We start from the raw sequence: 26,840 nt of genomic DNA on the forward strand, positions 1-26,840 counted from the left end.
TGGAACAAAATGATCACTGTCCTATCTCCTGCTGTTACATCCCCAGAAACATCAACTGTGGGTTTCCCAGGAGCAGAAACCCCAGATGTTTTCCTGTGATTCCAGATGGATCACAAGCCACAGCCTCCAGTGCAGGAGGATGTGGGGCCACAGGACATGGGAAGAAGTCAAAGTGAGGGACTACAGGAACTGAAGTAAGGTGTTCTTTTAAGTGCTGCTTAAAATTCCCCACGCTTCCTAAATAATAGCTTGGGATCATGTGCTGTAGAAACGCAACTGCTTTGTACTGTCTTCCTGAAAGGTTCTGAACTTTTTTTTCTCCAACAAAGGAATATCTACTGTTTTTACAGTTAATCAGCTGTAATGAAAGAATATGAAGAGCTGTCATGTGCTTATTAGTGGAAATTAGCAGATATTCTTTTATGTGATGAAGTAACACACTGAGCTGATAATGCTATAGTGCACACTAAATTACAATTAAAGGCCTTTCTGCTCCACCAGAATCTCATTTATAATCTCAACGGAAATATTCTTCCTGCAGTTATTTCATTTATACTTCCTTTATGTAATTACTATAATATTGGTTCTGAATCATATTTTCCTAATGTGCCCTTATTCAATTATAAAGTTATTTTCAAGTGTAGTTACTTTCTGATATCAAAGAGCATGATTTGGCCACCTCTGTCATCTGTCATGCTTCTTAATTGCAGATTGTTCATGAGTCATTTTCACCTCCTCTTTTAAGGGTAAAATTTCCTATAAATCAAAATCTACTGACAAAACCTATTTCTTAAAAAAATATTAGTCTGGACTGATGTCCCAGTGTTGAGTTTGGTTTGGTTAGAAACTAAACTCTTTATGTATTTTTCAACATATGCTCCTGTTTTGTTGGGTTTCTTAGCTTACATAGAAAGAATGGTTTCAGCCCAAATGTTCTGGGTTTCACTTGAATGGAAATCTGTTCTGGAAGGTTCTTTCTCTCTTTCAGCTTAAGAATGGGGACATATAAGAACACTGAATCAATATAATGCTATCTTTTAAAAGACAGTCTCCTAAGGTAAGAGACAAAACTCCTTTGGAAAGATTGGTATGCTTTGGTGTGCTATAAGGTCATAGGTGCGATTCTCCAAGCAGGGGCAGGGAGGGTGCTAATTGAGGTATATCTGCAGAAGGAGGCCCCAGAGCTCAGCTGCAAAGACTTCTTACAGCAGGGACTAACAGATGTACTCACTGAGCAGGCTTTCCATGTCAGGCTTTAGGGAAGGGTAGGATGTGTTTCTTAGGGATCTCAAGTGGCCAAAGGATGGGATGATCCAGTCTCTAAGCTACCCACATCATATGATCCCTTACTAAGACCAGCCATGTGCAGTTATCTTCATGAATCCTTCACCAGGATTGTGGAAAGATTTACATTTAATGAATAATCATTAAATAAGAAAAGAGAGTGTGTTTTCTATGGAAGAGACAGTTGAAACTTATTTTGAAATTTCAGAGCAGCAATGTTTAATTGTAAACTTCATTGCTTGTCTTAGTCCTTATAAAACGTGCTCTTGGTTAGAGAACTGTTTAACATGTAAGGCTGCCTCTCTTGTTGCTGGGTCACAGGGCTGACCACAGTGTAGATTTTATCAGCTCCTAACTTTGATCAGGTGCATCATTGTGATCCATGGCTGGGTTAGAAATGGACTAGGTTAGCTATAGGCTTGGAATTTGCTAGCCAAGGGCTTAATGGACAAGTCACAGGTGTGTTCAGCTAACTGCAGCTCTCCTGATCAAGCTGTAGACCTGTTAAGCCAGCCATGGGTCCGGACTTTGGTAACCACAGGTCTATGGTGTCTGGCCAGGAAAGAGGCTATAGTGTGGACAGCTCTCCTCTGGTCCCTACTGCCAGGCCCAGGCCTCAAACTGCCATAACATTCCTAAGGTTTAAGAACACAGCTCTTTTGTCCAAAGAACTTGGGGATATGGGCTTTGTTTTCCAATCATATATTCCTAAGCTAACCAAATAGTGGATTCTGTACTTTCTGGTCTTTATTCGACTTAACAAATCTCTTTAAATTTAAGATAAGAAACTGACCAAATTTTTTTATAAGTCAGTTTTTGTAAGAAGGGTATTAGGCCATTCATTTTTAAAGGGTGTGATTTAATTGATTTTAGTGTATTCACAGACATAATTAATGATCACCACTAGGTTTAGAACATTTTCATATCTAAAAAACTACCTATCATCTATTTGACACATGCATCATCATTATCATCATGTGCCATCTGAAATAGGTTTTGAATTGGCACCCACATGGCAGATCACAACCATCTACAATGGGTTGTTTTGCCCTCTTCTGGCATGCAGACATACATACAGAGAGAGCATTCACACACAAAATATATACATAAATACAAAATTTTAAAATGTTTACTTTATGTGCACGTATGTTTTGCTTACATGTATGTGTATATAACATGTGTGTGCCTGGTGCCCAAAGAGGCAGAAAAGAGTGTTAGAGTCCCTTGGACTGGAGTCACAGGTAGTTTTAAGTCATCATGTGAGTGTCAGGGAATTGAACCCAGTTCCTCTGCAAGAGCAGCCTGTGCTCTTAACCACTGAGCCATCTCTCCAGTCCCTATTATCTAGTCTTAATGAGCACTTTGGAAAACATCGCCCTGAACCATGGTTTGTCTCCTGCCATACAAGTTACAGCCCCATTTTCTTCCTGTCACTACTTGGTGACTTTCTAAAGCAATGAGTTCGGAGGGTGCCATTTTGGTTTTTACTCTGTTCAGAGGCAGATGCAAGATGCAGTGTTGAGCAGCAAGTAGTAGGTTTTCAATGAGTAGCAGTTGACTGCATGGCTGTGTGTAGCAGGAATCTTAAAAGGTCTTATTAATAAAATCAAACCTGAGGCCAGTTATTGGGGTGAATGCTGGAAGATCAAAGAAGCAGAACAAGCCACAGCTACCTCACCTGGCCAAGTTCTCAGCTGATCCTGTTTCCTCAGACTGGAAGCCTCTGAGTCCTCATATCCGAATGGCTCTCCCCTGAACTGTGCTGCTCAAGCCTAAAAGCTTAACCAGCCAAATGCTTCTAGTTTCTGGTCTTCACGCCTTATATACCTTTCTGTTTTCTATCATTCCCTGGGATTAAAAGCTTGCTTTCTGGGATTAAAGTCATAAGTCACCATGCTTGGCTGTATCCTTGAACACACAGAGATCCACGTAGGTCTCTGACTCTGGAATGCTAGGATTAAAGGTGTGTGCTACCACTGCCTATCCTCTATGTTTAATATTGTGGCTGTCCTGTTCTCTGACCCCAGATAAGTTTATTAGTGTGCACAATATTTTGGGGAATACCACCACAGCTGTGTATCTTTGAAAAGGAAAAATAATCTCACCTCTCTCTCTCTCTCTCTCTCTCTCTCTCTCTCTCTCTCTCTCTCTGTGTGTGTGTGTGTGTGTGTGTGTGTGTGTGTGTGTGTGTGAGAGAGAGAGAGAGAGAGAGAGAGAGAGAGAGAGAGAGAGAGAGAGAGAATGTGGGTGCATGTGAACGTTTGTGAATTCCAGAGGTCAATCTATCATTCTTCAGGTTTGTCCACTTTGTCTTATGAGTCAGTGCCTCTCCCAGGCCTGGAATTCATCAAGTAGGCTAGGGTTGCTAACAGCAGGCCCTAGCCATTCACCTGTCTCCCAGCACTGGGATTCTAAGCATGTACCACCATGCCCCCTCCTTTTCATGATTACTAGGGATCAAACTCGGGCCCTCATTCTAGTGCAACAAGCACTTTGTAAAGCGAGCCATCTCCCCACACTTCTCCCCTCCATAAATGAAGCTACAGTGTCCCACGTTTTCCTAATGTAGGCCAGTCACCATTTAGCCTTTTCTTCTTCTAAAATAAGGACTTAGTCATGAATCACTCAGTAATGGTCACTGTGTGTCATGTCACTTTGCCTGATACAGTCAAAAACCATTATCAGGGTGACCCAACATGTGAACCCCACTGATGTTGATGACATGAATGAACCACGGGGTTCACAATACAGACCCTCAGCCAGAGCTTTGCTTTTAGTGACTCTGCCCCTATCACACATCCTCACTGCTCCTGCTTCCCCACTGCCCTATGCCCCGTACCTGTCTTTGCCAGTCTCCTGCTTGAAGAGTTCGTCAAACTGCAGCATCTTGTGGCGTGTGATCATGAAGGCCTTCAACCGGGGCAGTACCTGGCTGAGAAGCTGCAGGTTGTTGTACACCTGACCCTTGCCATCTCGCCGCATGTAGCTGCTGGGGCCCCAGAAGATGAACACAGTGCCCTGGCTCACGTTGAGTAAGTCATGGCGGTTGCGGAGGATCCTCTGGATGCTGGAATGTGCGATGACCCGCAGGCTCGTGCGGTTGCCCACATCAAGCCCATAGCCTCGGGTGGGGGCATCATTCATGCGGATAACACACTCTGTCTGATCGATCTGGGCACCCTGCTGACTATGCAGCAGATGCCCTGAGCTGGTCACCAGGGCGCAGTCCTTGCAATGCATTTTCAGGGGCTGCAAGGCAGGAGGAGAAAGATGGTATCAGGCAGAGGAATTGCCTTCCTTGGCACTACCAAGTTACATCCCTGTCTTTAGACAAGGGTGTCTCCTCCCTTCTTTTATCCATCCTCCATCCCCCTACCCCGGCCGCATGCCCTATTATATCTGGTCCTTTGCAGCTGCATGAATCCTTGCACTTCTTTCTAAACTGCAGAGGCTGTTAGGCTAGGCAGAAAGCTGGTGTTGATCTGTCTGTCACTGGCTCAGGGCTTAGATCCCTGTGTGAGCATGTGACCTAGCAAGGTCACTGTTGCCAGGCTTAGTTAGCTTAGAGATAGGAAGAAGTCAGACTTTCAGAACTAGGTCTTTCTGAATCCAAAGTTGGCCCCAAGTCAAAGCAAAATGTCTTCTGCAAATTGCTGTGACTCGGGTTTGGCACTTACTTCCCTTGTTGAAAAGCCAAGCATTTATTGCGGCTCTTGGATGCTCTGAGAGTGTGTTGCCCCTCAATAAAATACCATTCAAGAGTCACAAGAGCAAGTCATGCAGCCAATGCTGTGATTGTGAAATGGAGAAGTGAGTGTCTTTCCTAAGACCTGGGGAAGGGCAGAAATCGCAGTACCCCATTTTCATCGATGTAAATAAAGCCTCAGGCTCAAAACCTCAGACCCCATTCTGGAACTGCAGAGTTCCGGTTCTTTTCTGAAAACACCCCATGACAGCTTGCATGGAAAGTCAACCAGGGACACATAAGAGCTAACAAATTAAACATCTCTTGTTCATGTTTAATGGGAAATACCTCCTCCCTGTTCTAAGAAGATAATGAAATTAGAGCCTGAGCCCAAAGCCAGGAAGTTCAAAAGAAAATGGCAATCCAGATGTGTAGAGAGCTGCGTGCAGCCACGCCTTAAAGATGGCGCCAGCTTCTGCTCTCCACCTTCCCGATGGTGAGTGCTCTCAGTGACAATTTATTTGGCTAAGGCTGAGAATCTGGCTTGCTTCCGCGTACCTGGGCCCATCGGTGTTGCTCACGTGGCGTGCTAGGGTTGGCTGCCTAGAGGCTATATAAGGAGTGAGCGGGTTTCCCCAGGGGAGAAGAAGACTGTTCAAGGTTCCTGAATAAACTGCTGAAAGAAGAGCTCAGTGTTGCATCTTCCTTGCTCGTCGAAGCGGTCGTGACAGGGATGTTTGTTTTAAGACAGGGTTTCACTTAGCCCAGGATGACCTCAACCAATTCACTATGTAGCCAAGAATGACTTTGAACTTTTGGTCCTCCTGCCTCCACCTCCCAACTGGTGGGGTTACAGGCACACACCACCACACACACAATTATGCAGTGCTGGAGAACCCAGGCCTCCATGCATTCTCAGAAGGCACTCTGACTGAGCCTGATGCCTAGCCCAGTCAAATCAGCGAGGGAAAGTTGCCTCACTGATTTCTCCCAGAGCTCTGCCCTTCTCTGTCAACTGTGAAGTGGGCAGCTGGCTGCCTGGTCTTAGAAATGGGATCCATCTCGGCACTGCAAATACTCAGTCTTGTGTTTACTGTGAGAGTTTCCTGATCCATGGGTGTATGTCATAGTCTTATTTAGTACTCCCCAAGACCTTTTCTCATGGCAAGGTGGGTCTGGCTTCATTTGCAACATCTGTTACTATGGAAAGTTGCTAAGTCAATGATCTCCAGAAGCCTCTGTTCCTTCAACTCTAGCAGAGGAAAATGGCCCTTTCTGCCTTAGTAGAAAGGGAAAATCCTAAGTTAGTGGTAGTTTTGATTAAGTCATAAAAATCAGTACTATCTGACCTGTGAAAATGGTTGTTGCAAAGCCCAGCGGAGGCATGGGACCCATCACAAGAGTTAGTCAAGGAATGACACCTGTTCTTGAGTCTATCACTTAAGTGCTGGTGCGCACCTGTAATCCCAGCACTGCGGAGGTAGAGGCAGGTGAATCTCAGGACAGCAAGTCTACATAGTGAGTTCCAGCTGAGCTAGGGCTACACAGTGATACTGTGCCTCCAAAACAATTGTCATTTAATATGAAGCATGTTGTAAGTACTCAGGAAATCAGGACTGAGCACTTTGAGCTAAAGACTGACACATGGGCTTGGGAAATCAGAGACTTAAGCACTGTAACTTATCACCATGCATGCAATATGTGGTCACTCTTAGGTGACAGGAAATAGGTGTGATAGCTGTTCTTGTTAACTTGATCTGGGAAGAAGGAAACTCAGCTGAGGACAGTCCTCCATCAGACTGGCTATAGGGCATGCCTGTGGGGCATTTTCTTGCTTGTGCATTAGTGGGAGCCACCCCACTGTGGAAGGTGCCACTCTTGGGCAGGTGGTGCTGGGTCATCTAAGGAAGCTGACTGAGCAGAAGTCAGTAATCCTCGTTCTCCTGTGGTCTTTGTTTCGGTTCCTGTCTTCATGTTTTGGCCTTCAGGTCCTGCCCTGGCTTCTCTTGAGGCTGGAGTGTGGCTTGTAAGTCAAGTAAACCCTTGCAAGTTAGTTTTAGGTTGTTGTGGTTTGAGATGACTTACTTTCCTTTCTCTTTCCTTCCTTCAGTTCTCCCATATATTCCTTCCTGCCTTCTTTCAAATTCATGGCTTCTTTTTCATTGATTATTACATACGATTGTGTGTGTGAGTGTGTGTGTGTGTGTATTCCTAAATAAATACAACTGAGTCCATATAATGTTACTTGTATTTATATATCTGTATGTATTTTAACATAGCAAAGTGAAGCAAACTAGAGCATGGAGTAAGGCAGCCAGATGCAAACAAGAAGGAAACAGAGCTCCCACCTCACAGGCTTGAACTTTGGTGTGGGACCGTGGCTGAAGGAGTGCATCAAGGCGTGATGGTGTTTATGGAGAAGCTCTGGGATGGAATATGATGGATGGGATTAATTAGGGCACTGCAAGGCCAGGAGTATAAAGAAGAGTGGTCGAGTAGCTAATATTTAGTTGAGTGCTCTGCATGGGGCAGGAACTTCTCTAAGCTTATTATGTAATCATATGTGTCTTTCAAATATTACTGTAAGGCATTATTGCTACTACTTTACAAATTAAAATTTGAAGGATTAGAGAAAGTAATTTGCTCAAGATCATGCAGTTAAGAAAGGAAGAGGTGAGCTAGGAAGGCAGAGTATCTGGCTTCAGAGCTGATGGGATTAACCATTGGGCTGGCAGAGGGCAGAATAGTAACTAGAGCGCTGGGAACATCAGCGGCATTCGCTGCTGCCACCCAAGCCCAGGAAGGTACTTCTTAGTTGTGGGTGTTCCAACTCTCAGGACTCTGGGCAGATGCAATAAAGTAACAAGTTTTCCAGCCAGTACCCCAATTCCTGGGAGGATCATCAGAGTAGAACTCACTCAGGCCCTCGAGTGCACCAGGGTAACCTGTGGTCAAGACCTGAACTTCCAGAGGAAGAGCGTCATTCCTGGTCACCTCACCAAGTTTTGGGAATCTAGAGGAAGGAGACAGTTGAATCCTCTGTGTGAACTCTGGGGAGAATGCGCCACATTTTACTGTCACATTCTGTATGTATGTTATTCAGAGCTCAACATGGTTTATTCAGTGACATTAGTTCTGTTATTTGTCCCTGAGATGTGGCAGTAGAGCGAGGCAGGAGCTTGCTTTCTCTCATCTGGGCCAATCAGGAAGCAGAGAGGGAACATGTGAAGTAGGGCTGAGCTATAAACCTCCAGAGCTCTATCTTTTCCAGCTAGAACTACCCCTGGCTTCTGAAACCACCAACAGCAGAGGACAGTGTCCAAACAGGCATCTTGGGGCTCTTACAGCTCAGTGGTTGTACAGTCCTTTTATGTGTCAGACACTGAACTTGTGCTATAGATAAAACAAGATGATATTCCCTCAAGAAGGTTGTAGTCCAGGGAGAGTACGCTCCCAGAAAGGATCCACAGTAAATGTTGAACTAAGCTGGCACAAGGACCTCTGGGACCCAAGATAAGGGACAGTTGCACTTGAAAGAAAAGCCAGAAAGGCAGGGAGACAGTGAGCAAGGGAGAGGGAGCAATGGGGAAACCAACAGAAGAGATGGTTCTAAGAAAGAGGGAGTCAAAGATGTACAAAGTGTTCTTCAAAATTGATGACTAGGACCCCCCCCCCTCCCACACACACACAAAGGAGACAGCAGGTGTGGGCAAGCAGAGGCAAAAGAACCTTGATTTCTACTGACATGGAGAACAAGACTCACAGAATGGACCTTAACACTCTTCAGTGACTTACCCAGCATCAGGTTGTCTGGGTGTTAGAGTTGAAAATCCTGCATCCTGGGAAACCCTTCAGTCCTGGGAAATCGGGAATCCTGAGTCACACTATCACCACTCATGGGGAGGTGAACTGTCCTGTGGCAGGGAGAAGCTTCTGCAGATAGCGGGCTATTGGGGGAAGTGTGTCAGGAGACAGTCTATGGCTGATTTCAGAACAAGTTCACTAACCTACATTTTTTTATAAAACAAAATGGATGAGCTAGATAGTTGTAGCCCAATGGTGCTGATTCCTTCACCCATTTGTTCATCCTGACAGTCATCTGAAGACCTTTAATGACTACTTCAGATGCCCTGAGGTACCATATAACTCAGAACATTTTCTTCATTAAGTTACTTTATTTTATTTATTTATTTTTACTTTTTATGTTTTTATTAGCATGTATTAATCATACATAATAGTAGTTTTCATTATGAAATTTTCATACTTGTATATAATGTATTTTTAATAATATCAATCCCAAATTAGCTTCTTTTGTTCCCTTTCCACTGATTCTTTACTCTTCCTAACCTTTCTACGTGTGTGTGTGTGTGTGTGTGTGTGTGTGTGTGTGTGTGTATGTGTGTGTGTTAGAGAGAGAGAGAGAGATTGAGAGAGAGATGCTTACAGGAGCCTGGGCACTTTACCGGGTAGCTACACCACTGAGAAAATGTCATTTCTTCCCCCATCAATAATTAACTACTCATAGATACTCAAGAGAACAGGGGCCTTGTGAGCCTCCTCTCCCTCCATGACTGGGTGATGACTGTCCATCTTGTCAGAGCTGCTGTTAGCTCAGGAGTATAACAACCCCATGTCATGGAAGATGCATAGGGATGCACAACAACTCACCCCTTCCTTGGGATCTGTGCTGTGGATCCAATCAGAAAGTGGTTGGTTATCCCATAACAGTGCTGCCACTATTGCATATGTGGCACATCTTGTCTGGATGGCTACTACTATAGCATTAGGGACTACAGCTAAGTAAGACTGTGGACGATTCTCCCTGGTAGCCTGAACCTCCTGGCCCTAAGAGGACTAGACAGCAGAGCAGATGCTTCCAGCCCAGGTCCAGACTGACTTGTCGATCCTGTGATGAAAGCATGTGGTGTTTTCAGTAACAGGGTCTTACCATCTGGTTCTAGGGGTAAACCATCCTCAGTGTCACTTGCTTCAGGGGCTTCAAGGGTCTCCCTGACAACTTGTTGGGAGGGGCCACCCCAACACTCCATCAGATTATGTCATAAGTTCACTTCAGTGGACCCCAAGTCCATGTAAGCTGAACTTTCCAGGTTAGTTTTGAATTTTCAGTCACTGTATTCACTGTGACTGGGGTCTCTGAAGAGGGTCCCAGAAGCTCATTTTCCCTATAATTATTTTGTTAACTTCTCACAGCTGAGGCTAACTGACGGGTGAAACACCAATCATGCCAGGGTACTCACTCCAAGGACCTTGTTTTTTCTTTCTTTCTCATCTTTCCCTACAGAAGATCCTTTCAGGGAAGGAGAAGGCTTCTGGATCTGCCAAACATGTCCTCTGTGATCACAGGACACAACCAGAACCCACCAGGAGTTGACCAAACCCAGATAGCCGTCATTTCTCTCCCATGCCCACCCACTCAAGCTTGGCTCTGCCAGCGCTCCACTGGCACTAACACCCACTCTTCAAGCTGTGCTCATGTGCTACATGGCGCAAAGAGTGAAGTCCCATTCTGCTTCAGGTGCCCATTGCTATGGGGTGCCAGCAAGAGGTCTCTGTTCTCCTACACATGATATCACACTTCCGGCAGCTGGGAGGACAGTGTACAGAAGGCGGGACCACTTCCGAAGAGAGAAGAGTCTGGTTTCTGCATTCAAAAGGACTAATGATGTCTTGGAAGCAGAATGACTAGCAATCACACAAATTGTGTGACCTTGTTTCTTAGTATGTATTGCAATCCTCTGAAAGAGCTGTGTCCTTCCACATCTCAGCACCGATAAAGTCCTGGTGTCTTACTGAGCTGGGTGAAGCATTCCCAGGTGGTAAGTTGGTTCCTGGCACAGTGTCTGTGTGCTCCTCCTGAGTGATGAGATGTGGGGAGACAGGCCACTAAGGAGAGCCTAAGAAGACCAACTTTGGGTTCTGCTTGGGAGACAAAATGCTGTAGACGAAGGGGCGGGAGAGCTCCAAAGGGAGTTTCTACCTAGAAAGGCAGCTTGTCTGGCTTCTTCCTCACAGTACTCAGCCTCCCAGCCTCTCTCTCTTTATAGTCCATTTGCTCAGTAGCTGTGTAGCTGGTAGAAAATATGGCCACCCACATCAGGTCACTCCAATCTTGGCTGTCTCCTGTCCTGATCTATAAAAAGCATCTAATGGGTCTGGAAATGTAGCTCAGATGAAGTGATTGTCCAGCATGCACACAGCCCTGGTTAAGTCCCCAGCACCACATAAAGCACTTGCTGTTGTGCACGCCAACCATGTCATCACTTGCTTTGTAGAGGCCTAAGGATCCTTGGCTACACAGTGAGTCTAGGTCAACCTGGGCTATGTGAGACCTTATTTTGTTTCTAGCATTTAATGCTGACCAGAGAAGGTGATGGGTACATCAGTGATTTCTAGCTTCTTGTTGTTTCTGTCCTCTGAGAACACATGAGCAGAAGGTATAAGATGGGTCAGCCAGCAACTCGCCAGTAAGTCTTTTGGCTCTGTTGTACAGCAAGGAGGGAACTGGTGAAGACACCTGTCTTCATGGGAAAAGACAGTGGAGTCATCATGGCTAGAGCTCAGTGCACTGCCTGAAATTAATGGCTGGCTGGGATAATGTCCCAGGACACAGTAAGGGTCATTAAGCCCAGCCAGTTATTAGTCCCTAGTAAGAGCTTGATGCCAAGGTCATTAGAGCTGGTATTGGGTGAAAGATGCCTAGAAAAATCCACAGCACATTAGGAATCGTGAGGAGTTCCCAGAGGATAAGTCCTCAGAGGCGCCAAGCTGCAGACCACTTCTCCCACCACCCCATACAAGGGGTAAGCAAGGCTCCTGGGAGCTTGTAGGAGGCAAGTGGGCAGCAGGATGTCCAGGGTAACATGCATGTGTCCATACACATGGAACAGGGGAACATGAGTGTGTACATGCATGTGGAACAGGGGAACATGCGTGTGTACATACATGTGGAGCTCTAATTTTACTTTTGCCGTCCCCTCCAAACTTGGGCAGTTTGCAGCATTTTTAATCATCCTAGAACCCAGGACAGGGTATGCACCCTTCAGTGGGCTCCAGATCATTTTAGAATGTATAGATTAATCCTTCTGTCACATTCCTGGCCTCTTTCTTAACCTAAAACAGCCCTTAAAAATATGCCCCAGGGGATAGGGGAACATGACAACTCTTATCATAGCTAACTCCTTCACTCTGTGGTGACAGGAACAATTCCTACTTAAGGAAACAAGCTAAGAAATCAAGGTCTGATTTTTGCCACAGCTGGAGGAGCAAGATTCTCTCTTGTGACCTGGCTGATGCCTCTGGACCTTTCTTAAGAGAACAAGCCAACCAAGTCAAATTAGAGCCGACACCTGAAATACCTGGAGATGTCCTTGTATACATTTGCAGCCAGCAACACCATGGCTTCACTTCTTAATACTCTGATTTATTTGGCAGGGGGAAGGGTATCTCAAAATGTGATGCCCATTAGCACAGTAATGACACTGGCCTCGCTCTGGGGAGTTCTGGGAGGGGGGGCGTAGTGCAGTCTGTTGGTCTGGAGCAAACAGATATATTAAATGGCTTCAGGTGTTTTGAGACACTCTGGCCTTGCAATCTGATGTTTTCCTGTAATTACCTGGCTGTTATTACCTGTCAATCTCAGTCTAGGAGCCTTGGTGAAAGCCACAGGATTATTTAATGTGAGTCGCCAGGAAAATCTTACTCTCTCAAGAAGTTGCCTTCCCTGCTGTTCTGTGACAGGCCCACCTGCTACTCTCTGGGGCCACAAGCATCAGCAATCTCTCATGCAGCATCTCTCTCCACCCAGAGCTACCTGTATTGTTCCCACCTCTTGCCTGGATGAGGATAGTCAAGCTCTGTGGCAGAAGGCAGGTGGCACTGAGCCATGTCTGAACATTGGGTTTTTAGTGTTGTTGGCCTCAAACCTGCTTCTTGTACTTCCCAGATATGGATATCACTGGGCAAGTTGCTTAGCTTTTCAAGGTCCATTTTCATCCATAACATGAACATGGGAAAGCCCATCTAGAAGAGGAGGCTTGCTACCTCAACCCACAATGCAACTTGCCCCTCGCTACTCACCCCCTAATCTGGGCTCATTCTTGATACTTGTCTGCTATGGGGTCTGTCTTCCTCCATTTCATCCTTCCCCATCTCATCAAGCCGCCCACATCTCACCTTTGTGCCAATAGTACTTTTAACTCTGAGTTGATATCTCTCATTCACTCCTAACTTAGAAATTCCTGGAGTCATCTCCAATATGCAAATCAAGTTCTGTTGTGCGTCTGACAAACCTTCCAGGGGCTTCCTTTTGAGCTAATAAAGCCCCAGACTCCCTTCATGCTCTGCCATAGCCCCAGCATCCACAGCTTGCCCTTCGTCTGTCCCTCCAGCAGTCTTCTGTGCAGACATTCCACTGCCATTCCCTGTTGCTGTCTGTCTGATGTGCATCGTGCCGGCAGTTCCCCTCTCTGTGTGATCCCTTTTCAAACCCTTCAGAAGTAACTATACATGTCAAGAAATCCTCCCACTTTCCCATCTCACCAGCCACCTTTCCCACCTCTTGTCACTCTCTCCCATGACCCAGGGTTTATTTTTATAAACATGCGTGTCACTCTAAAGCATTCCTGATTTTGGTTTGTGTGCCTATGTGTTATTGTCTTTCTCATATTCTAGGATGTGGAAGGAGAGACGCTGTCTTTTTACACAGTTTCTCTAGCACCACAAAAGATGTCCAGCACAGAGGTGCTCAAATGCTTTTGAACAAATAATTGAGCAATAGGCATGTAGAGCACTTACATGGGGCATGGCACAAAGAATGGCACATGGGTGTGCTTGCTGTGTTTACATGTGACCATTCAGCAGGTAACCAGTCCCAGAGACTCTCTGACTTGGGAAGTTAGTTTTAGTTTCTAAAGTGCAATGTTGGAGTTTTATGTATGTTTCATAACCATAAGTAGTACTGAATTAACTTCAAGGGGAGGCCTGGGAAAGCCCATAATTCCTTTTTAATTTAATTGCATTTTAATGAGCTTTTAACATTCAGTCTTATTAAGATATAATTTGTATGCTATAAAATTTACCCATTTTATTTTATTACCATTTTCATATGGGGTCTCCTGTAGCCCAGGCTGGCCTCAAACTCACTATGTAACCAAAGATAACTTTGAACCTCTGATCCTGTCTCCACCTCTTAAGTGATGTGAAATATAACTCCTGGTGATGAATTCACTGATTTAAATTCAAGTTAGGTGGGCATCACTGTGGTCTAATTTTACAATATTTCCATCATTCTGAAAAGAAACCCCAAGCACCTTTACAGCCCCTGCCCATTTCCTGTCCACCCTATTTGACCACTGGACTACTTTTAATCTCCAGATCGCCATTTTTAAGCTGTTTGTTGTAAAAGGAATCACTGTGGTCACACATTCTACAGTTTGTTTTTCCATTCACTAGTTTATTTGGGTTCTATCTCTTGTTTATTACGACTGGTATGTGAACACTCAAATACAAGCCTTTATGTGGACTTACATCTTCCTGTCCCTTGAGGAGCCTAGGAATGACGTTTCTGGGTCATATGATAATCTTGTTTAATGTCTTAAAGATTGCCAGATTGCATTCCCAAGCAGCTGTACATTCCATTCCCACCTACAGAGCACAGGGCTCCAGTTCTCTGCATCATTGCCCATGTGTCATGATGTCTCTGATGATAGCCATATTCTGACGGGTGGGAGGAAGTGCTTGTGATTTGCAGGTTTCTAATGACTAATAGAGTCGACATCTTTTCATGGGATTCTTTTGCCATACAAACCATTGAGTTTCTGATTCTCTGTATTGTGCTGTATATTCCACACTAAACAAGTCACCCAAAGTAGGTGACTGTTGAGCTCAGAGTCAACATTCAGTTGACTTCTTGTATGTGATGAGCCAATGCTCTGGTTGATCTTCAATGTCAACTTGACTGGACGAAGAACCCCTAAGAGATCAGTGAGGCACACCAGGGTGTCTATGAGGGGTCTTCAGTGAGGTTACTGAATGGGGAAGACTCACTCTGCCTCTGAGGAGTGCCAGCAACTGACTGAGGTCCCAGAGAGAGTCACACTGGAGGGAGAAGGCTGGCTGAGGGTTGGCATTCCTTTGTTCTGCCCTCTGTCTGTCATGAAGACTCTCCTCTGCCATGGGTTCCTATTGCTATGATGATCTGCCCAAGCACATGGGGCCAAAAAGCTCTGAATCTAACCATCCAGAGCTATGAGCCCAGATAGACCCTTTTTCCTTAAGGTATCTCTGCTGGTGACCAGACAAGAGTTAATATAGTCCTGTTAATTTTCTTCACAGTCCTTGTCACAAGCTTGAATGACTGGAAATTTTCATTTTTAATTTTGGTGCTTGGTACACAGCTCACAGCAGGAGGTACTTGAAGTAATTTATTGCTTTCTTGGTCCCTTATGTTCGTGGTAAGCCATAGATAATTTTCTTTGTTTCCCATGAGTATGCACAGTGGTTTGAGGGATAGGTCACATTCTAGAGGCTGCTTCATGCCTGGGATGCTGGCACAGTGTTTGGTAGTTTACATGGGTTCCCCTGCCATCTTCATATAACTCCCTGATACAACTTCCCTCACACATCCATGCAGTTACTCCCTGGAGGACAGGCCACATGAAGACCCCATGTGCTTATTAGAATAATCAAAGGCTGCTTTTCAGACTAAGGTGATCTTGAGTGTTGCTGGACAAGGATGATTCTATTAAGCTGGCTTGATTGGCACCTGCCAGCTTTGAAAGAAATCCAAGACAGAAGTGAACAGGATCCCAGGCCTGGGAATGTAACTGAGCTGATGACCATGAGAACTGAGAGTTCTATATATGGCTGAGTAAAGAGTGGAAAAGCTGATGGGCATACTGTAACCATGGTGCATCCTCTAGGCCAGGCAGCAACTTGTTCTGTTAATGAAATGAAAGTTTCTGCCTCCCCCCTTTAATTTGCTCACACACAGCTCTTAGGCACCAACTGTTTATGCAACTGAATCTCTTGGGTAGTTGCCCAGGACACTACTGTATTCACCCCTCTGGCTATACCCTGCTCAGACATGGGAAGATTGTACAACATAATGACACAAACTCCTGGCAAGAAGAGATGAGCATTTCTCACTCAGTCAATGAATTAAGAGCATCCCACATGACCAGAACAGTGAATGTGCAGCATTGAACTGGAGGGACCTCAGCTTGGGAGGCAGGCAGGGGACAAACCTTAGGCTCATCATTGTTGGCAGAACTAGATGAAGAGTTGGGTGTGGTCATGTATGCCTGCAATCCCAGAACTCAAGAGGCTGAGGAGAGAGGCACACCTTGGGTTCTAGGCCAGCCTGGGATACATTGTGAGACTCTGTCTTAAAACACATCAGAGGAAGAAAGGAAGAGGAGGCCACAGGAGGATGTAGATGAGGAAAAGGAGGCGAGGAGAGGAGAGGAGAGGAGAGAGAGAGAGACAGAGAGAGACAGAGAGAGACAGAGACAGAGACAGAGAGAGAGACAGAGAGAGAGACAGAGACACAGAGGGAGACAGAGACAGAGACACAGAGAGAGACAGAGAGAGACAGAGACAGAGAGAGACAGAGAGACAGAGAGAGAAAGAGAGAGAGAGAGAGAGAGAGAGAGAGAGAGAGAGAGGAGGGAGAGACAGAGAGAGAAGTGGGAGAAGATGAGAAAGGAAGAAGAGAAGAAAGTGTCAAAAAGGAGGAAAAGGAGAGGAAGCCTGTGTGAGGGAGAACAAAAATGGCACCAGAAATTAGAAATCCTGGAGAAATGTAGAGATCCAAAGAGCCGAGAAGACAGTGAGAACACAGATTCCGAGAGATCAGGGGGTGGAGAAGAACCTCAGCAGAAGAGTCTAGAAGTCAGGAGGCGTGCAGTAGGAACAGTGTCCCACTCCTGAATCATGCTGGAGGTGACCCACTGCGTCTCACAGGTGACACGTGTACCTGCCATCTCCAGCCATCAAAAGAGCTGGAATCATGCTTTGTCCACTCGGGAAAGTACAAAATGGATTTGGAATCCTCAAAAATAATCTAGACAAATCAAATTTGGTGCTAAGAGGGACTATGCTTATGGTATTTTAAGCTTCCTTTGCTTGTAAAATTTATTTCCCAGCCACGCATTGAAATGGAGTGTTAGACTGAGAAGTTACCGCTGGAGGGAAAATGACCATTACCACCCTCAGGTATGACAATGAGACTAACTTCCTCCAAACTGGAGCTTCCATCCACGAAGTGTTGGGTGGACGAGGCCTTTTAGCCCCAAACCTCATCTCCAATTATTGTGTCTTTAGAGTGAGCCAGGAGCCTCCTGATGGACCTGAGTAGATGTCCCTTGGACACTTAGGAAGAAGACACTCCATAACTCCTTGCCCCTCCAATGCCCCCATCTGCTTGGCCTCATGAACTGGAAACATGGATGTTGACAGAGAGAGGGAAAGGATGGAGGCCCACTACCTAAGTCTCTAAAAAGTCTTACGTCTTTTTGACTCTGTGACAGAGGAACTCATCTTGAGCTGTTGCATGTTTTGGGCAATCTGTTTGGGCCAGCTTGTAGTTGACACATGATTCTTCTATCAGGGAAACAGGGAACTTGATCTATTGACACTGTAGCATGAGGCTAGAGGACAGGTCCTCACTTCTTTCCTAAGGATGGTTCTGACCACAGCTCTCAAACACAGTTATCTTCTAGGACTTTACCCCCTTCCCCACCAAGGGAAGTCTAATTTTCTAAAAGGAGTCCTTCACAGCTTGCTTCTCACTGATCAATTTTAACTCCCCACGCCGGGCCACTGCTCACTGCTCTGAATGGGCCCTGTCCTTGCATCTGTCCCAAGACCAGCCTCCATTCAGAGCACACTGCCTGGCTTGCTAGGTCTGGCACACCCTCTACCTACCTACCACTTCAGACCCTGGGCCAAGGCCACCTGCCCAACAAAGCTTTGGGTCATAAAGATTGCCTGGGTTAAAATTCAATGGCTTACCAGCTTTTGAGCCTGGGCAAATAGTTCAGTTTCCCTATTTCTTAGTTTTCCCATCTGTCAAATGGTGGAGGATGTGTGGTTTCTGGGAGGGAATTTTGCTTGTCTGCCTCCAGCACTTCTTCCCCAGGGCAGCCAATCACGTGCCACCTCCTTTGGAGGGATGGTGATTTTATTTTATTTTCTAATCTTCATGTCCATACTGCTTCACAAAGTGGTTGAATTACAGAGCAGGGCCAATAAATATTGGCTGAATGAATGAATATATGGATTTCTGAGGTGTCAGAAAGTGGGTTTCTTCTTTCTATTCTCCATTGTTCAGAGAACTATGACTTTTTTTATTTTTATTTTTTTTATTTTTTTTTGATCCTGCTTAAATTCTTACCAGACAATGCTAAGACCCTTTTAACACTCTGACGCCTTGAAAGGGCTTTGATTATATGTGGGTGAAGCTGTGTATGCCTAGTCTGAGGGTTCCCACAGTACTTGGGAACTTTGCTTGGGTGTCAAAGGCGAAGGACTTAGTCACTGTGGCCATGCCACACAGAGCAGTGGTGGGCCCTTCATTTTTGTGCTTACTCCTGGACATGCCTGAGGTTTCAAAAGAAAGCCAGAGAGGGGTTAAGTAATTTGAGGCTTCAAGGACTGCATGTCCTTTGGAGTTGGCGGTGTGGGAGGCGCAGTGCAGGGCACTGTTAAATACAGAGCCTGACAGCCACTGTCCCCATTGGGCTGGGCTGGCTCACTTTCAATTGCACTCAGGGCTTCTGAGATGTTTATTTAAAAAATAAGGCTTAGGATGGACATCAGAAGTATAGGACATTGTTTCATCAGACATAGAAAAACATTGATGTGTGTGTGTGTGCGCGCGCGTGCGTGCGTGCGTGCGTGCGGGTGCGCTTGCACACATACGCGCTTGCACATGAATGTGCACCCACATATTTATGTGCACATGGAGACTAAGGGATAACCTCAGGTACCATTCCTCTAATGCCTCCTACATCCCCTGCCCCTTTATAGATAAAATATCTCGCTGCCCTGGAATTCACTGAGTAGGCTAGCCTGGCCAGCCAGGGAGCCACCTGTCTTTGCTTCCCCAGTGTTTGGATTATAACATGAGCTACCGTGCCTGGCTTTATCACTTGTGTTCTGAGGATCCTGCTCAGGTTTCCATGCTGAGGGCTGATGTGGCAAGCACTTTCTTGATCAAGCCATCTCTCCCAGCCCCAAGAAGACATTATCATTACTGAAATAGTGGCAGTCTCCTAGCCAATACCTGCCCTTTAGTCCTTCCTTCTGGACTTCCCCCTTTGGACAGCACAGATGCTCAGCAGGGGTTCTCTGCAAGTCGAGCTTACCTAGATCAGCCTTTCTTCCCTTCCTACAGGAAGGTGACAACCCCAGCCAGGTGCTTCAGCCAGAGCTCAGAGGTTAGGTATGCTCAGCCCTGCCTCTCTTTTCCCGCCCTGGCCTAGTCTCTGTTATCCTTCAGCCTGGTCCACACACCTCTCTTCTGTCTGCTGGCCTCTTGCCCTCTCTTCCTAAGTTCAGTGAACTTCACTCTAGACTCTGCTTATTGGCCAACATCTCTTGCTGGGTGCTAGACATTTAAATTTTTCTTTTGAGAGAAGATCTGTATTCCAGAGCTAGCCTCTAACTCAATATGCAGCTAAAATGAACTTGAACTTCTCTTCCGCCTCCAAGCCAAGCACTGGAATTACAGGCATGTGCCACCTGCTCTATGCTCCCCACCCCCACATACACAGAACTCTGGAGACATTATTTTATCCACAGTGCCTGACACACAATATATACTCAATATATTGTCACCCATATCAATCTCTGGCTTCCAGCAAATGGAAAAGTACCCTTCACCCTGTTCCCAGGCAGATAGATGCCCTTTGATAAGGGGTCATGATCCCCATAGTCAAGAATAAAGGAACCTGGGCACATCCAATCTATCTTTAGTGGGAAAGACAACACAGCATTGCTGTGTTAGGATTTGGGTGCAGGCTGCATATCTTTTGAGGTTAATTACCCTTCAGAGCTAAGAAAGGACCCATGGGCAGCCTGTGCATAGTGATCTCACTGTGGCACTGGCTCCTGTTTCTATGTCACTAACCGTCACCACTCTAATATTTGGGTTACCCCCATCCTTCCCAGGCTCCTTTATGAATGGCTAGACGCACATCCTATGTCTAGGGTGCTTGGGACCTCATGGCCTCAAAACTCTGCCTATTCCTGGGTCTTCTACTTAGGAGCAGACCTATGGGGGTGGTGTAATGGAGCCGTGTTTCCAGCACTATACCCACACCTGACACATTCCCATTTGTGTCTTCATTTGTTCAAATAAGTACTTTTTAGAAGTTGCTATGTGCCAGGCACCATTCTTCATGCTAGGGATAAAATGATCCAACCAAATAAATCCTCCCCATAACTGAGTGTATACATGTCCTGGAAAGATGGAGAGTGAGACCTTCCCTGGGGTTGATGACCGCTGTGCTGTCTGCTCTGGCTTTACAAAGCCCTGCACATGGCACCAATCCCAGGAACCTGGACATGAGGCTATATTTCCCATCCTCTAGGGAGACATTAAGGTTAGCCTGCTGAACCCCTCTCAATGACACCTCTACAAGCCAATGCCAATGCTGGAACGAGGCCCTCGAGAAGAATCAATCCTGGCTCCATGCAAAGGCAGACGTGCCTGTGCCTTCTAGAAAACAACCCATGATAGGCCCATGCCGTGCTTTGGGGAGACAGCAGGGTGGCAGGAGAGAGGAAGTGAGCTGGAGATGGTCAGAGGTTGCTTCAAGTGCTCACAGTTGGGAGCGGGAAGGCCTCTTCCCTGGCTGAGGAGCTGGGAGTCTCTCCCCAATGACTGGTCTCAGAGTCCTTTGTTTTCTATGAAAATGACAGAAAATGTGTCAAAGATGGTACATAACATGTAAAACTACCCACATTTTCAACCATGGAAGAAAGAGCAGCCCTGGCACGTGAAGGAACTTATCCAATATCACATATTGTCGGGACCAAAGCTAAGACTGTGGGCTTTGTGTTCAAATGACCAACCAGTTCCCTCCTCAATGTAAGATATTATCTCCTAACAGAAAACGGGGCCAGGGGGTCGGAGGGTGGGGGGCGATGTCCTTTCCTGAAATCAGTTCTAGATAAGTCTGAGTCTCCTACTGACCTGCCCATATTTGTTTAGTTAAGCCCCTAGCTCTGCAGGCAGGGAGGGGGGTTTAGAGATTAGAAAGAGCAGGTTGCAGGGGAAGAGGGCCGAGGCGGGGCCGAGGCGGGGCCGAGGCGGGGCCGAGGCGGGGCCGAGGCGGGGCCGAGGCGGGGCCGAGGCGGGGCCGAGGCGGGGCCGAGGCGGGGCCGAGGCGGGGCCGAGGCGGGGCCGAGGCGGGGCCGAGGCGGGGCCGAGGCGGGGCCGAGGCGGGGCCGAGGCGGGGCCGAGGCGGGGCTGAGAGGCTTTGCCCCAAAGATAGAGTTGTGAGGCAGGTAACCAACCCATAGCTTCCCATCAGTCTCTTCTCACTCCTCTCCTCTCCTTCTTAGGGTCACAAGACTCCTGGCTACAAATGTGCCCTGCATTTTGGGCATTTCCAGGTCAAAAGTGGTCCTCCATGATCCAATTTGAAAAGACTCAGGTACCCAGGGACAGTTGATTCTCACTTAGTGAATTGGACATGCTTACAAGAATCCAGTTCCTTAAGCCAAGGGGACTGTATGGTGCATGAGTTATCTTGGCATCACACCAGGACATGGAGTAATGTTAGTGACGTTGACATCAGTGGCACTTGCCCGGCACCTTTCAGTACCTGCCACGTTTACACGGAGGGTGAATGGAATCCATAGGGCAGGGGCCAGTGAGGAGAAAAGAGGTAGAAGGAAGAGGACCAGGGGGATCTGACCATTTCTGAGAAGACACAGAAAGGTGGGTCACATGGACTTTGGAGATGGGAGGCATCCCTGGACAGATCCAGACAGGCTGGGGGTTCTGGTGCTCTGCAGATGGTCAGGTCTTGGTTTGCTCTGGCACAGAGCCTGGTGATTAGCTGTGTGTATGACACTCCTGCATACTCATAACTTAGCCTGGGCACAAGATCCTCTACCCCTGTCTTCCATTTGACTTTCTGGGCCTCATATGGCAAAGGCCTTTCTGAAATTCCCAAAATCAGATGAGGAAACAAGCAGTCTCTGAGATCTTACCTCCTAAAGGCCAGCCCAGAGGAGGACCCACTTTCAGAGACAGAATAAGGATGCTTGTGAAGTTCAGCCATTAAAAAAAGTGTGTGTGTATGCATGTGTACACCTGTGTATGTATAGGTACCCTTGTACATATATGTGTGGTAAAGGCCAGAAGACAATCTCAACTGTTGTTCGTTGGATGCCACCCTCCTTAGTTTTTGAGGCAGGGTCTCTCACTGGCCTGGAGCTCGTTGAGAAGGTTAGAATGGCTGGCCCTCAAGCCCCTGAGATATGTGTCTCCCTCCACTCAGACTGGGATTACAAGTGTGTGCCACCTCCCCTGGCATTGAAAAAATAGTTTTTGTGCATTTATTTTCCACAGTATATAACTGGATGGAATCTTTAAAATATGGAACAAAGCCAGTTTGTGGAAGTCGTCTTGGTCCGGAGCACAAGTCAAGCTCCCTTAGTGCTGGGTAATCTAGCTGAGGCCCATCACTGCGGGCTCCCTGTTTGAAGGTTTAGAGTCTGGGAACTCTACTTTCTGGATGCTACCCCTTAAAGGACAGGGACCCTAACACTTGCACAAGTAAACAGTGCGTGACATTTGCTTCCTGTCTTTAAGACATAAACTTCTCCTGAGAAATAAACACTTTCCATAAAATGTTGTCTGAAAAGTTTGAACTCTGAAGCCTGTGTTACTCTGAGGCTAAGGCATGTGTCTGTAAATGTCTCAAGAACTTTGCTTCCTGAGAAAGGGCAGGGGTACCAGAAAGTAAGGCTCATGTTTCAGTGAGATGTTTGCAGCTACCTTAATTTTCTGTTTTTATGGACATAATGGCACGGGAAAGCTTTCATTGGAGTAATTAAATACACTCTCCTTGGAAGAGAGGATGCTGCATGCTGAGTTTCTAGGAACTGGCAGTGTCCAGACAGCAGTTACCCGACCGGGCATGCGTTTTATTGGCTGGAGGGACAAAGTACTGATGGGGTGTAGCTCAGTCTGAAGGGAGACTGTCTGTATATAAAAGGCATTGCTATTCTTATAGGAGGTCTGATTACATGGTTCCCAAATTTCCCTGAAGTCTCCTGACATGGGTGTGAGGCGCAACCCTGTAAATTGTCAGCACATAGGAAGCTAAGATTTAGAGAGCAGCTTCCACTGTGCACCCTGTAAAATGTGTCCCATGAGGAAGATTAGTATCAATCACAGGCTTATTGGAGAGAGAGATGGGGTCCAATGATAACCTGGCACCATCAACTAGAGTAATGGTCTAAGAAGCAAAAGCAATCAGAGAGGAGAGTGGAATCTGCACAGAGAGACAGAAGTAGAAAGCCGGAGTATAATGGATCACGCTGATGAACAGGCGCTGTTAGCCAGCACAAAGGCGGGCGTGAGCGATGCAGCTCTGTGCACAATGGATACGGCCAACCACTGATCTTCAGGATGCCTTCGGAAACAGACCTGCCACATCCAGAGGCCCAGCAGCACACAGTGGTACTAAAATGCAATGAAGTCATTACCAACCCGAGTATACTTGCTGGTTCCAGGAGCTGCTTATGAGAGGAGGAGATCTTCATGTGGAGACAGTAGAAACAATAGACCCCAGACTCCTCAACCATCTAGATTCTGGGTTCTGTCCAGGGTGTGGAGCAGGGATGGAGCAAATGTTTGATTGCCACTAAAAGGAGACAGCGTGGACCATGTTCTGTCTTTAGTCTGATCTGAAGGTTTCCATATCTTATACAATTTTCCTAGCCCTTCTCCCAGGAGGGAGCACTTGGTTCTCCTTGGCCAGACTTAAGGTGACCCGAGAGCCTCTCCCAGGCAACAGCAGGCAGTAGGAATGGCACATGTTACCTTGGAGCTGGTGAAATGTGGCTTTTGTCACCTCCCTGTCCTGAGTTCCTCAACTTGGCGACCAGCAGTGATGCTGTGAGAAAGCTCATCTACCACGAAGAGGCCACTGGAGATCCCCCCACAGCACATCTGAAGTCCCTGCTCTCAGCCAGCACGGGCACTCAGGATCAAGGGAGACAGAGATGTAACAGCATCTGAGATGCTGAGGTGTGGCAGCACCAGTGTGCAGTGTATGACGGACCCCACGGAGGCCTGCCTTGCTGGGTCTAGTCAGCTTTCTTAAAGAGTTGGAGTTAAAAACCTATGATTCTTATGGTTTTACATCAAGTTTGGGATAGTTTGAATGCTGCCTGAAGTAAATGATCTGGCAATTCTTCCCTGAAAACAGAACATCCCTCCAAAATATTCCCAAAACTACAGGTCTGCAACTGAAAGGAAGATGGAAAAATAAACAAGAAAAAATGGAACTGCCTCATGAGTGTGAAACGACACACACACACACACACACACACACACACACACACACACACACTCCAGGGTCTCTCAGAACCACATTAAAGCCATTTTAAAAGTGACAACAGGAGAATCCCCCAACACACTTATCCTCAGTGGAGACAAGTGTTGTGGAATATTATTTTAACTAGGCAAAGATGTGTTACATTTGTTTATGCTGCATTTGTTTAATGATGGAAGGATGTGTATTATGTAAAGATGCATTGTATTTGTTTCACCTTGCCTGCCTAAGACACCTGATTGATCTAATAAAAAGCTAAATGGCCAATAGCTGGGCAGGAGAAAGGGTAGGCGGGGCTGGCATGCAGAGAGGATAAATGAGAGGAGAAATCTAGGCTTAGAAGAGGAACGAGAGGGCGAGGGAGATGCCGCCAGCCGCCAGACACAGGGAAGCAGTGGCGGTGAGATAGACAGAAGGAACAAAGGTGACAAGCCCCGAGGCAAGAGGTAGAGAGAGAGAGAAACAGGTTAACTTAAAGAGCTAGCCAGAAACGAGCCTGAGCTAGGCAGGGCATTTAAACTAGTAAGTGTCTGCACCATGATTTGGGAGCTGGTTGGTGGCAAAAAAAAAAAAAAAAGCTTGGTGCAGACAGGGCCACTGAAGATCATGCCCAACCTGCAGCTGTTGCCATACCCCTCACTTGATCTTATCTTGTCTGTGAGTTTATCATTGGCAGAATTCAGATAGTTAGGTCAACACAGGTTTTCCTTGTGTTATTTTAGATATAAACTCAGTCTAAGGGGGTTTTCATGCATGATATAGCCTGTATGTTTTTCCTAAAGTGTGCTGAGCAGTGTGTATGAATATCCATAACTTGAGTCCAGATCTTTCCATTTGCATGGATGGAATAATAAGAATTTGGACAGAGGAAACGACACACCAGACACCCCTAAATCCCAACGATTAAGAGCTGAGCACCCCCTGTTGGGGTGATGAAGTACCACTTTGTTGCCTAGGCTGGTCTTAAACTCACAGGGTCTGGTGATCCCTCTGCCTCAGCTTCCCACAAGTTGGATTCTGGTTATAAACCACCTGCTTGGATCAATGCACACTTAAAAACCATGGACTGGGACAGTGGGATGTCCAAAGTAGTTTACAGCACCAGAGGATGCACATCCTAAAGGTTGCAATTGCGATCAGGACGGAGCCTTCAAGAAACCTTTAGCTACTTAGAGAACAAGGCCTGGCTTTTTCAGAGTCGGGCCAATTGTAAGCTGTGTGAAAGCTCCACGAGTGTGGAAGGAGTTGGAGGATGCTCCAGATGGTCTGCCCAAACTGCTCTGACTCCCAACCCCTTAGCTAGAAGGGGCGGGCTTCCATAATGCACACTTGGGAAGCAGCTTTCATCACAGTGTGGTGGGAGTGGAGACGTGAGACCAAAGGTTACTCCTGTCCAGTGTCACCAAGCACTTCTGTGGTGACACAAAACCAATGTCCCTGCTCTCCACTCAGCTGGCAAAGGGAACCTCTCTCCCCATTTATGGGTCCTATGTGGAGAAAATAACCTGCTTTTCAAGTTCTGTGACATCATGATGGCCCCAAATAAATGATGTTGGGGATGTCTGGGTGGATCTGCCCTCAGCCTGTCATCCAGAGGATGCAGTTTCTACACAATGGAACAGTTTAAGCAGGGGTGGCATGCTCCCCTCCTAGAAGTGTACGAGAATTAATGTGGCTTCACTGTTTCCCTGGGGCTTTGAGGAAGCCATCTGTCCAGTTGGCAGGGCCAGGGCCGCCCAAGTTCTCTCTCAGCCTGTATTCCTGGCTCCCTTGTGAAATGTAGTGTTCATCTGTCAGGGGATTTCTTTGCTGTTCTGTAAGTCTGGCTGGCTTTGCCATCTCTTCCTTCTGGCAGCCAGGAAGAACAGACATTAGAAAGTGTTCAGGGACTAACAGTGGTCACCACACCAGGTGATGGGGAAGGACCTGCTGCCACACCTTGGCTAGTGTTCGCCAATCCTCAACACCTGTGGTGGTAGGCATGTTCTTCTCCCTCATAAGACAAGAAGTCAAATGACTTTGAAAGATATTTGGCATATGAGCAATACTGGACACTTTAATTAGTTGTTTGTGTGTGTACATACCCATATCACAGATGCCTATTGAGGTCACATGACAATTCTCAGCTCTTTCCTTCCATCATATAGAGCTCAGGTAGTCAGGCTTGGTGGCCAGTGCCTTCACCAGCTGAGCCATGTCCCAGTGGCTGAGGGGGTAGGGCTGGGGGGGGGGAGGTGTATTGAAACTGAGGCCTGGCTACAATGAGCCACCAG

At 46.5% G+C, this 26,840-nt stretch overlaps 1 protein-coding gene across 2 annotated transcripts in view; it reads right to left on the minus strand.

Moving 5' to 3' along the window:
- St6galnac5 (ST6 N-acetylgalactosaminide alpha-2,6-sialyltransferase 5) overlaps nt 1-26,840 on the minus strand; it is a 168,364-nt gene that overhangs the window by 21,988 nt on the left and 119,536 nt on the right. For both annotated transcript variants that reach the window (XM_036190627.1, XM_036190625.1), the window contains exon 3: nt 4,124-4,533. In XM_036190627.1, the coding sequence (XP_036046520.1) occupies nt 4,124-4,533 (410 nt within the window). The remainder of the gene's footprint in view (nt 1-4,123; nt 4,534-26,840) is intronic.

The sequence above is a fragment of the Onychomys torridus genome, chromosome 6 (assembly GCF_903995425.1).
Source record: "Onychomys torridus chromosome 6, mOncTor1.1, whole genome shotgun sequence".
Classification (NCBI taxonomy): Eukaryota; Metazoa; Chordata; class Mammalia; order Rodentia; family Cricetidae; genus Onychomys; species Onychomys torridus.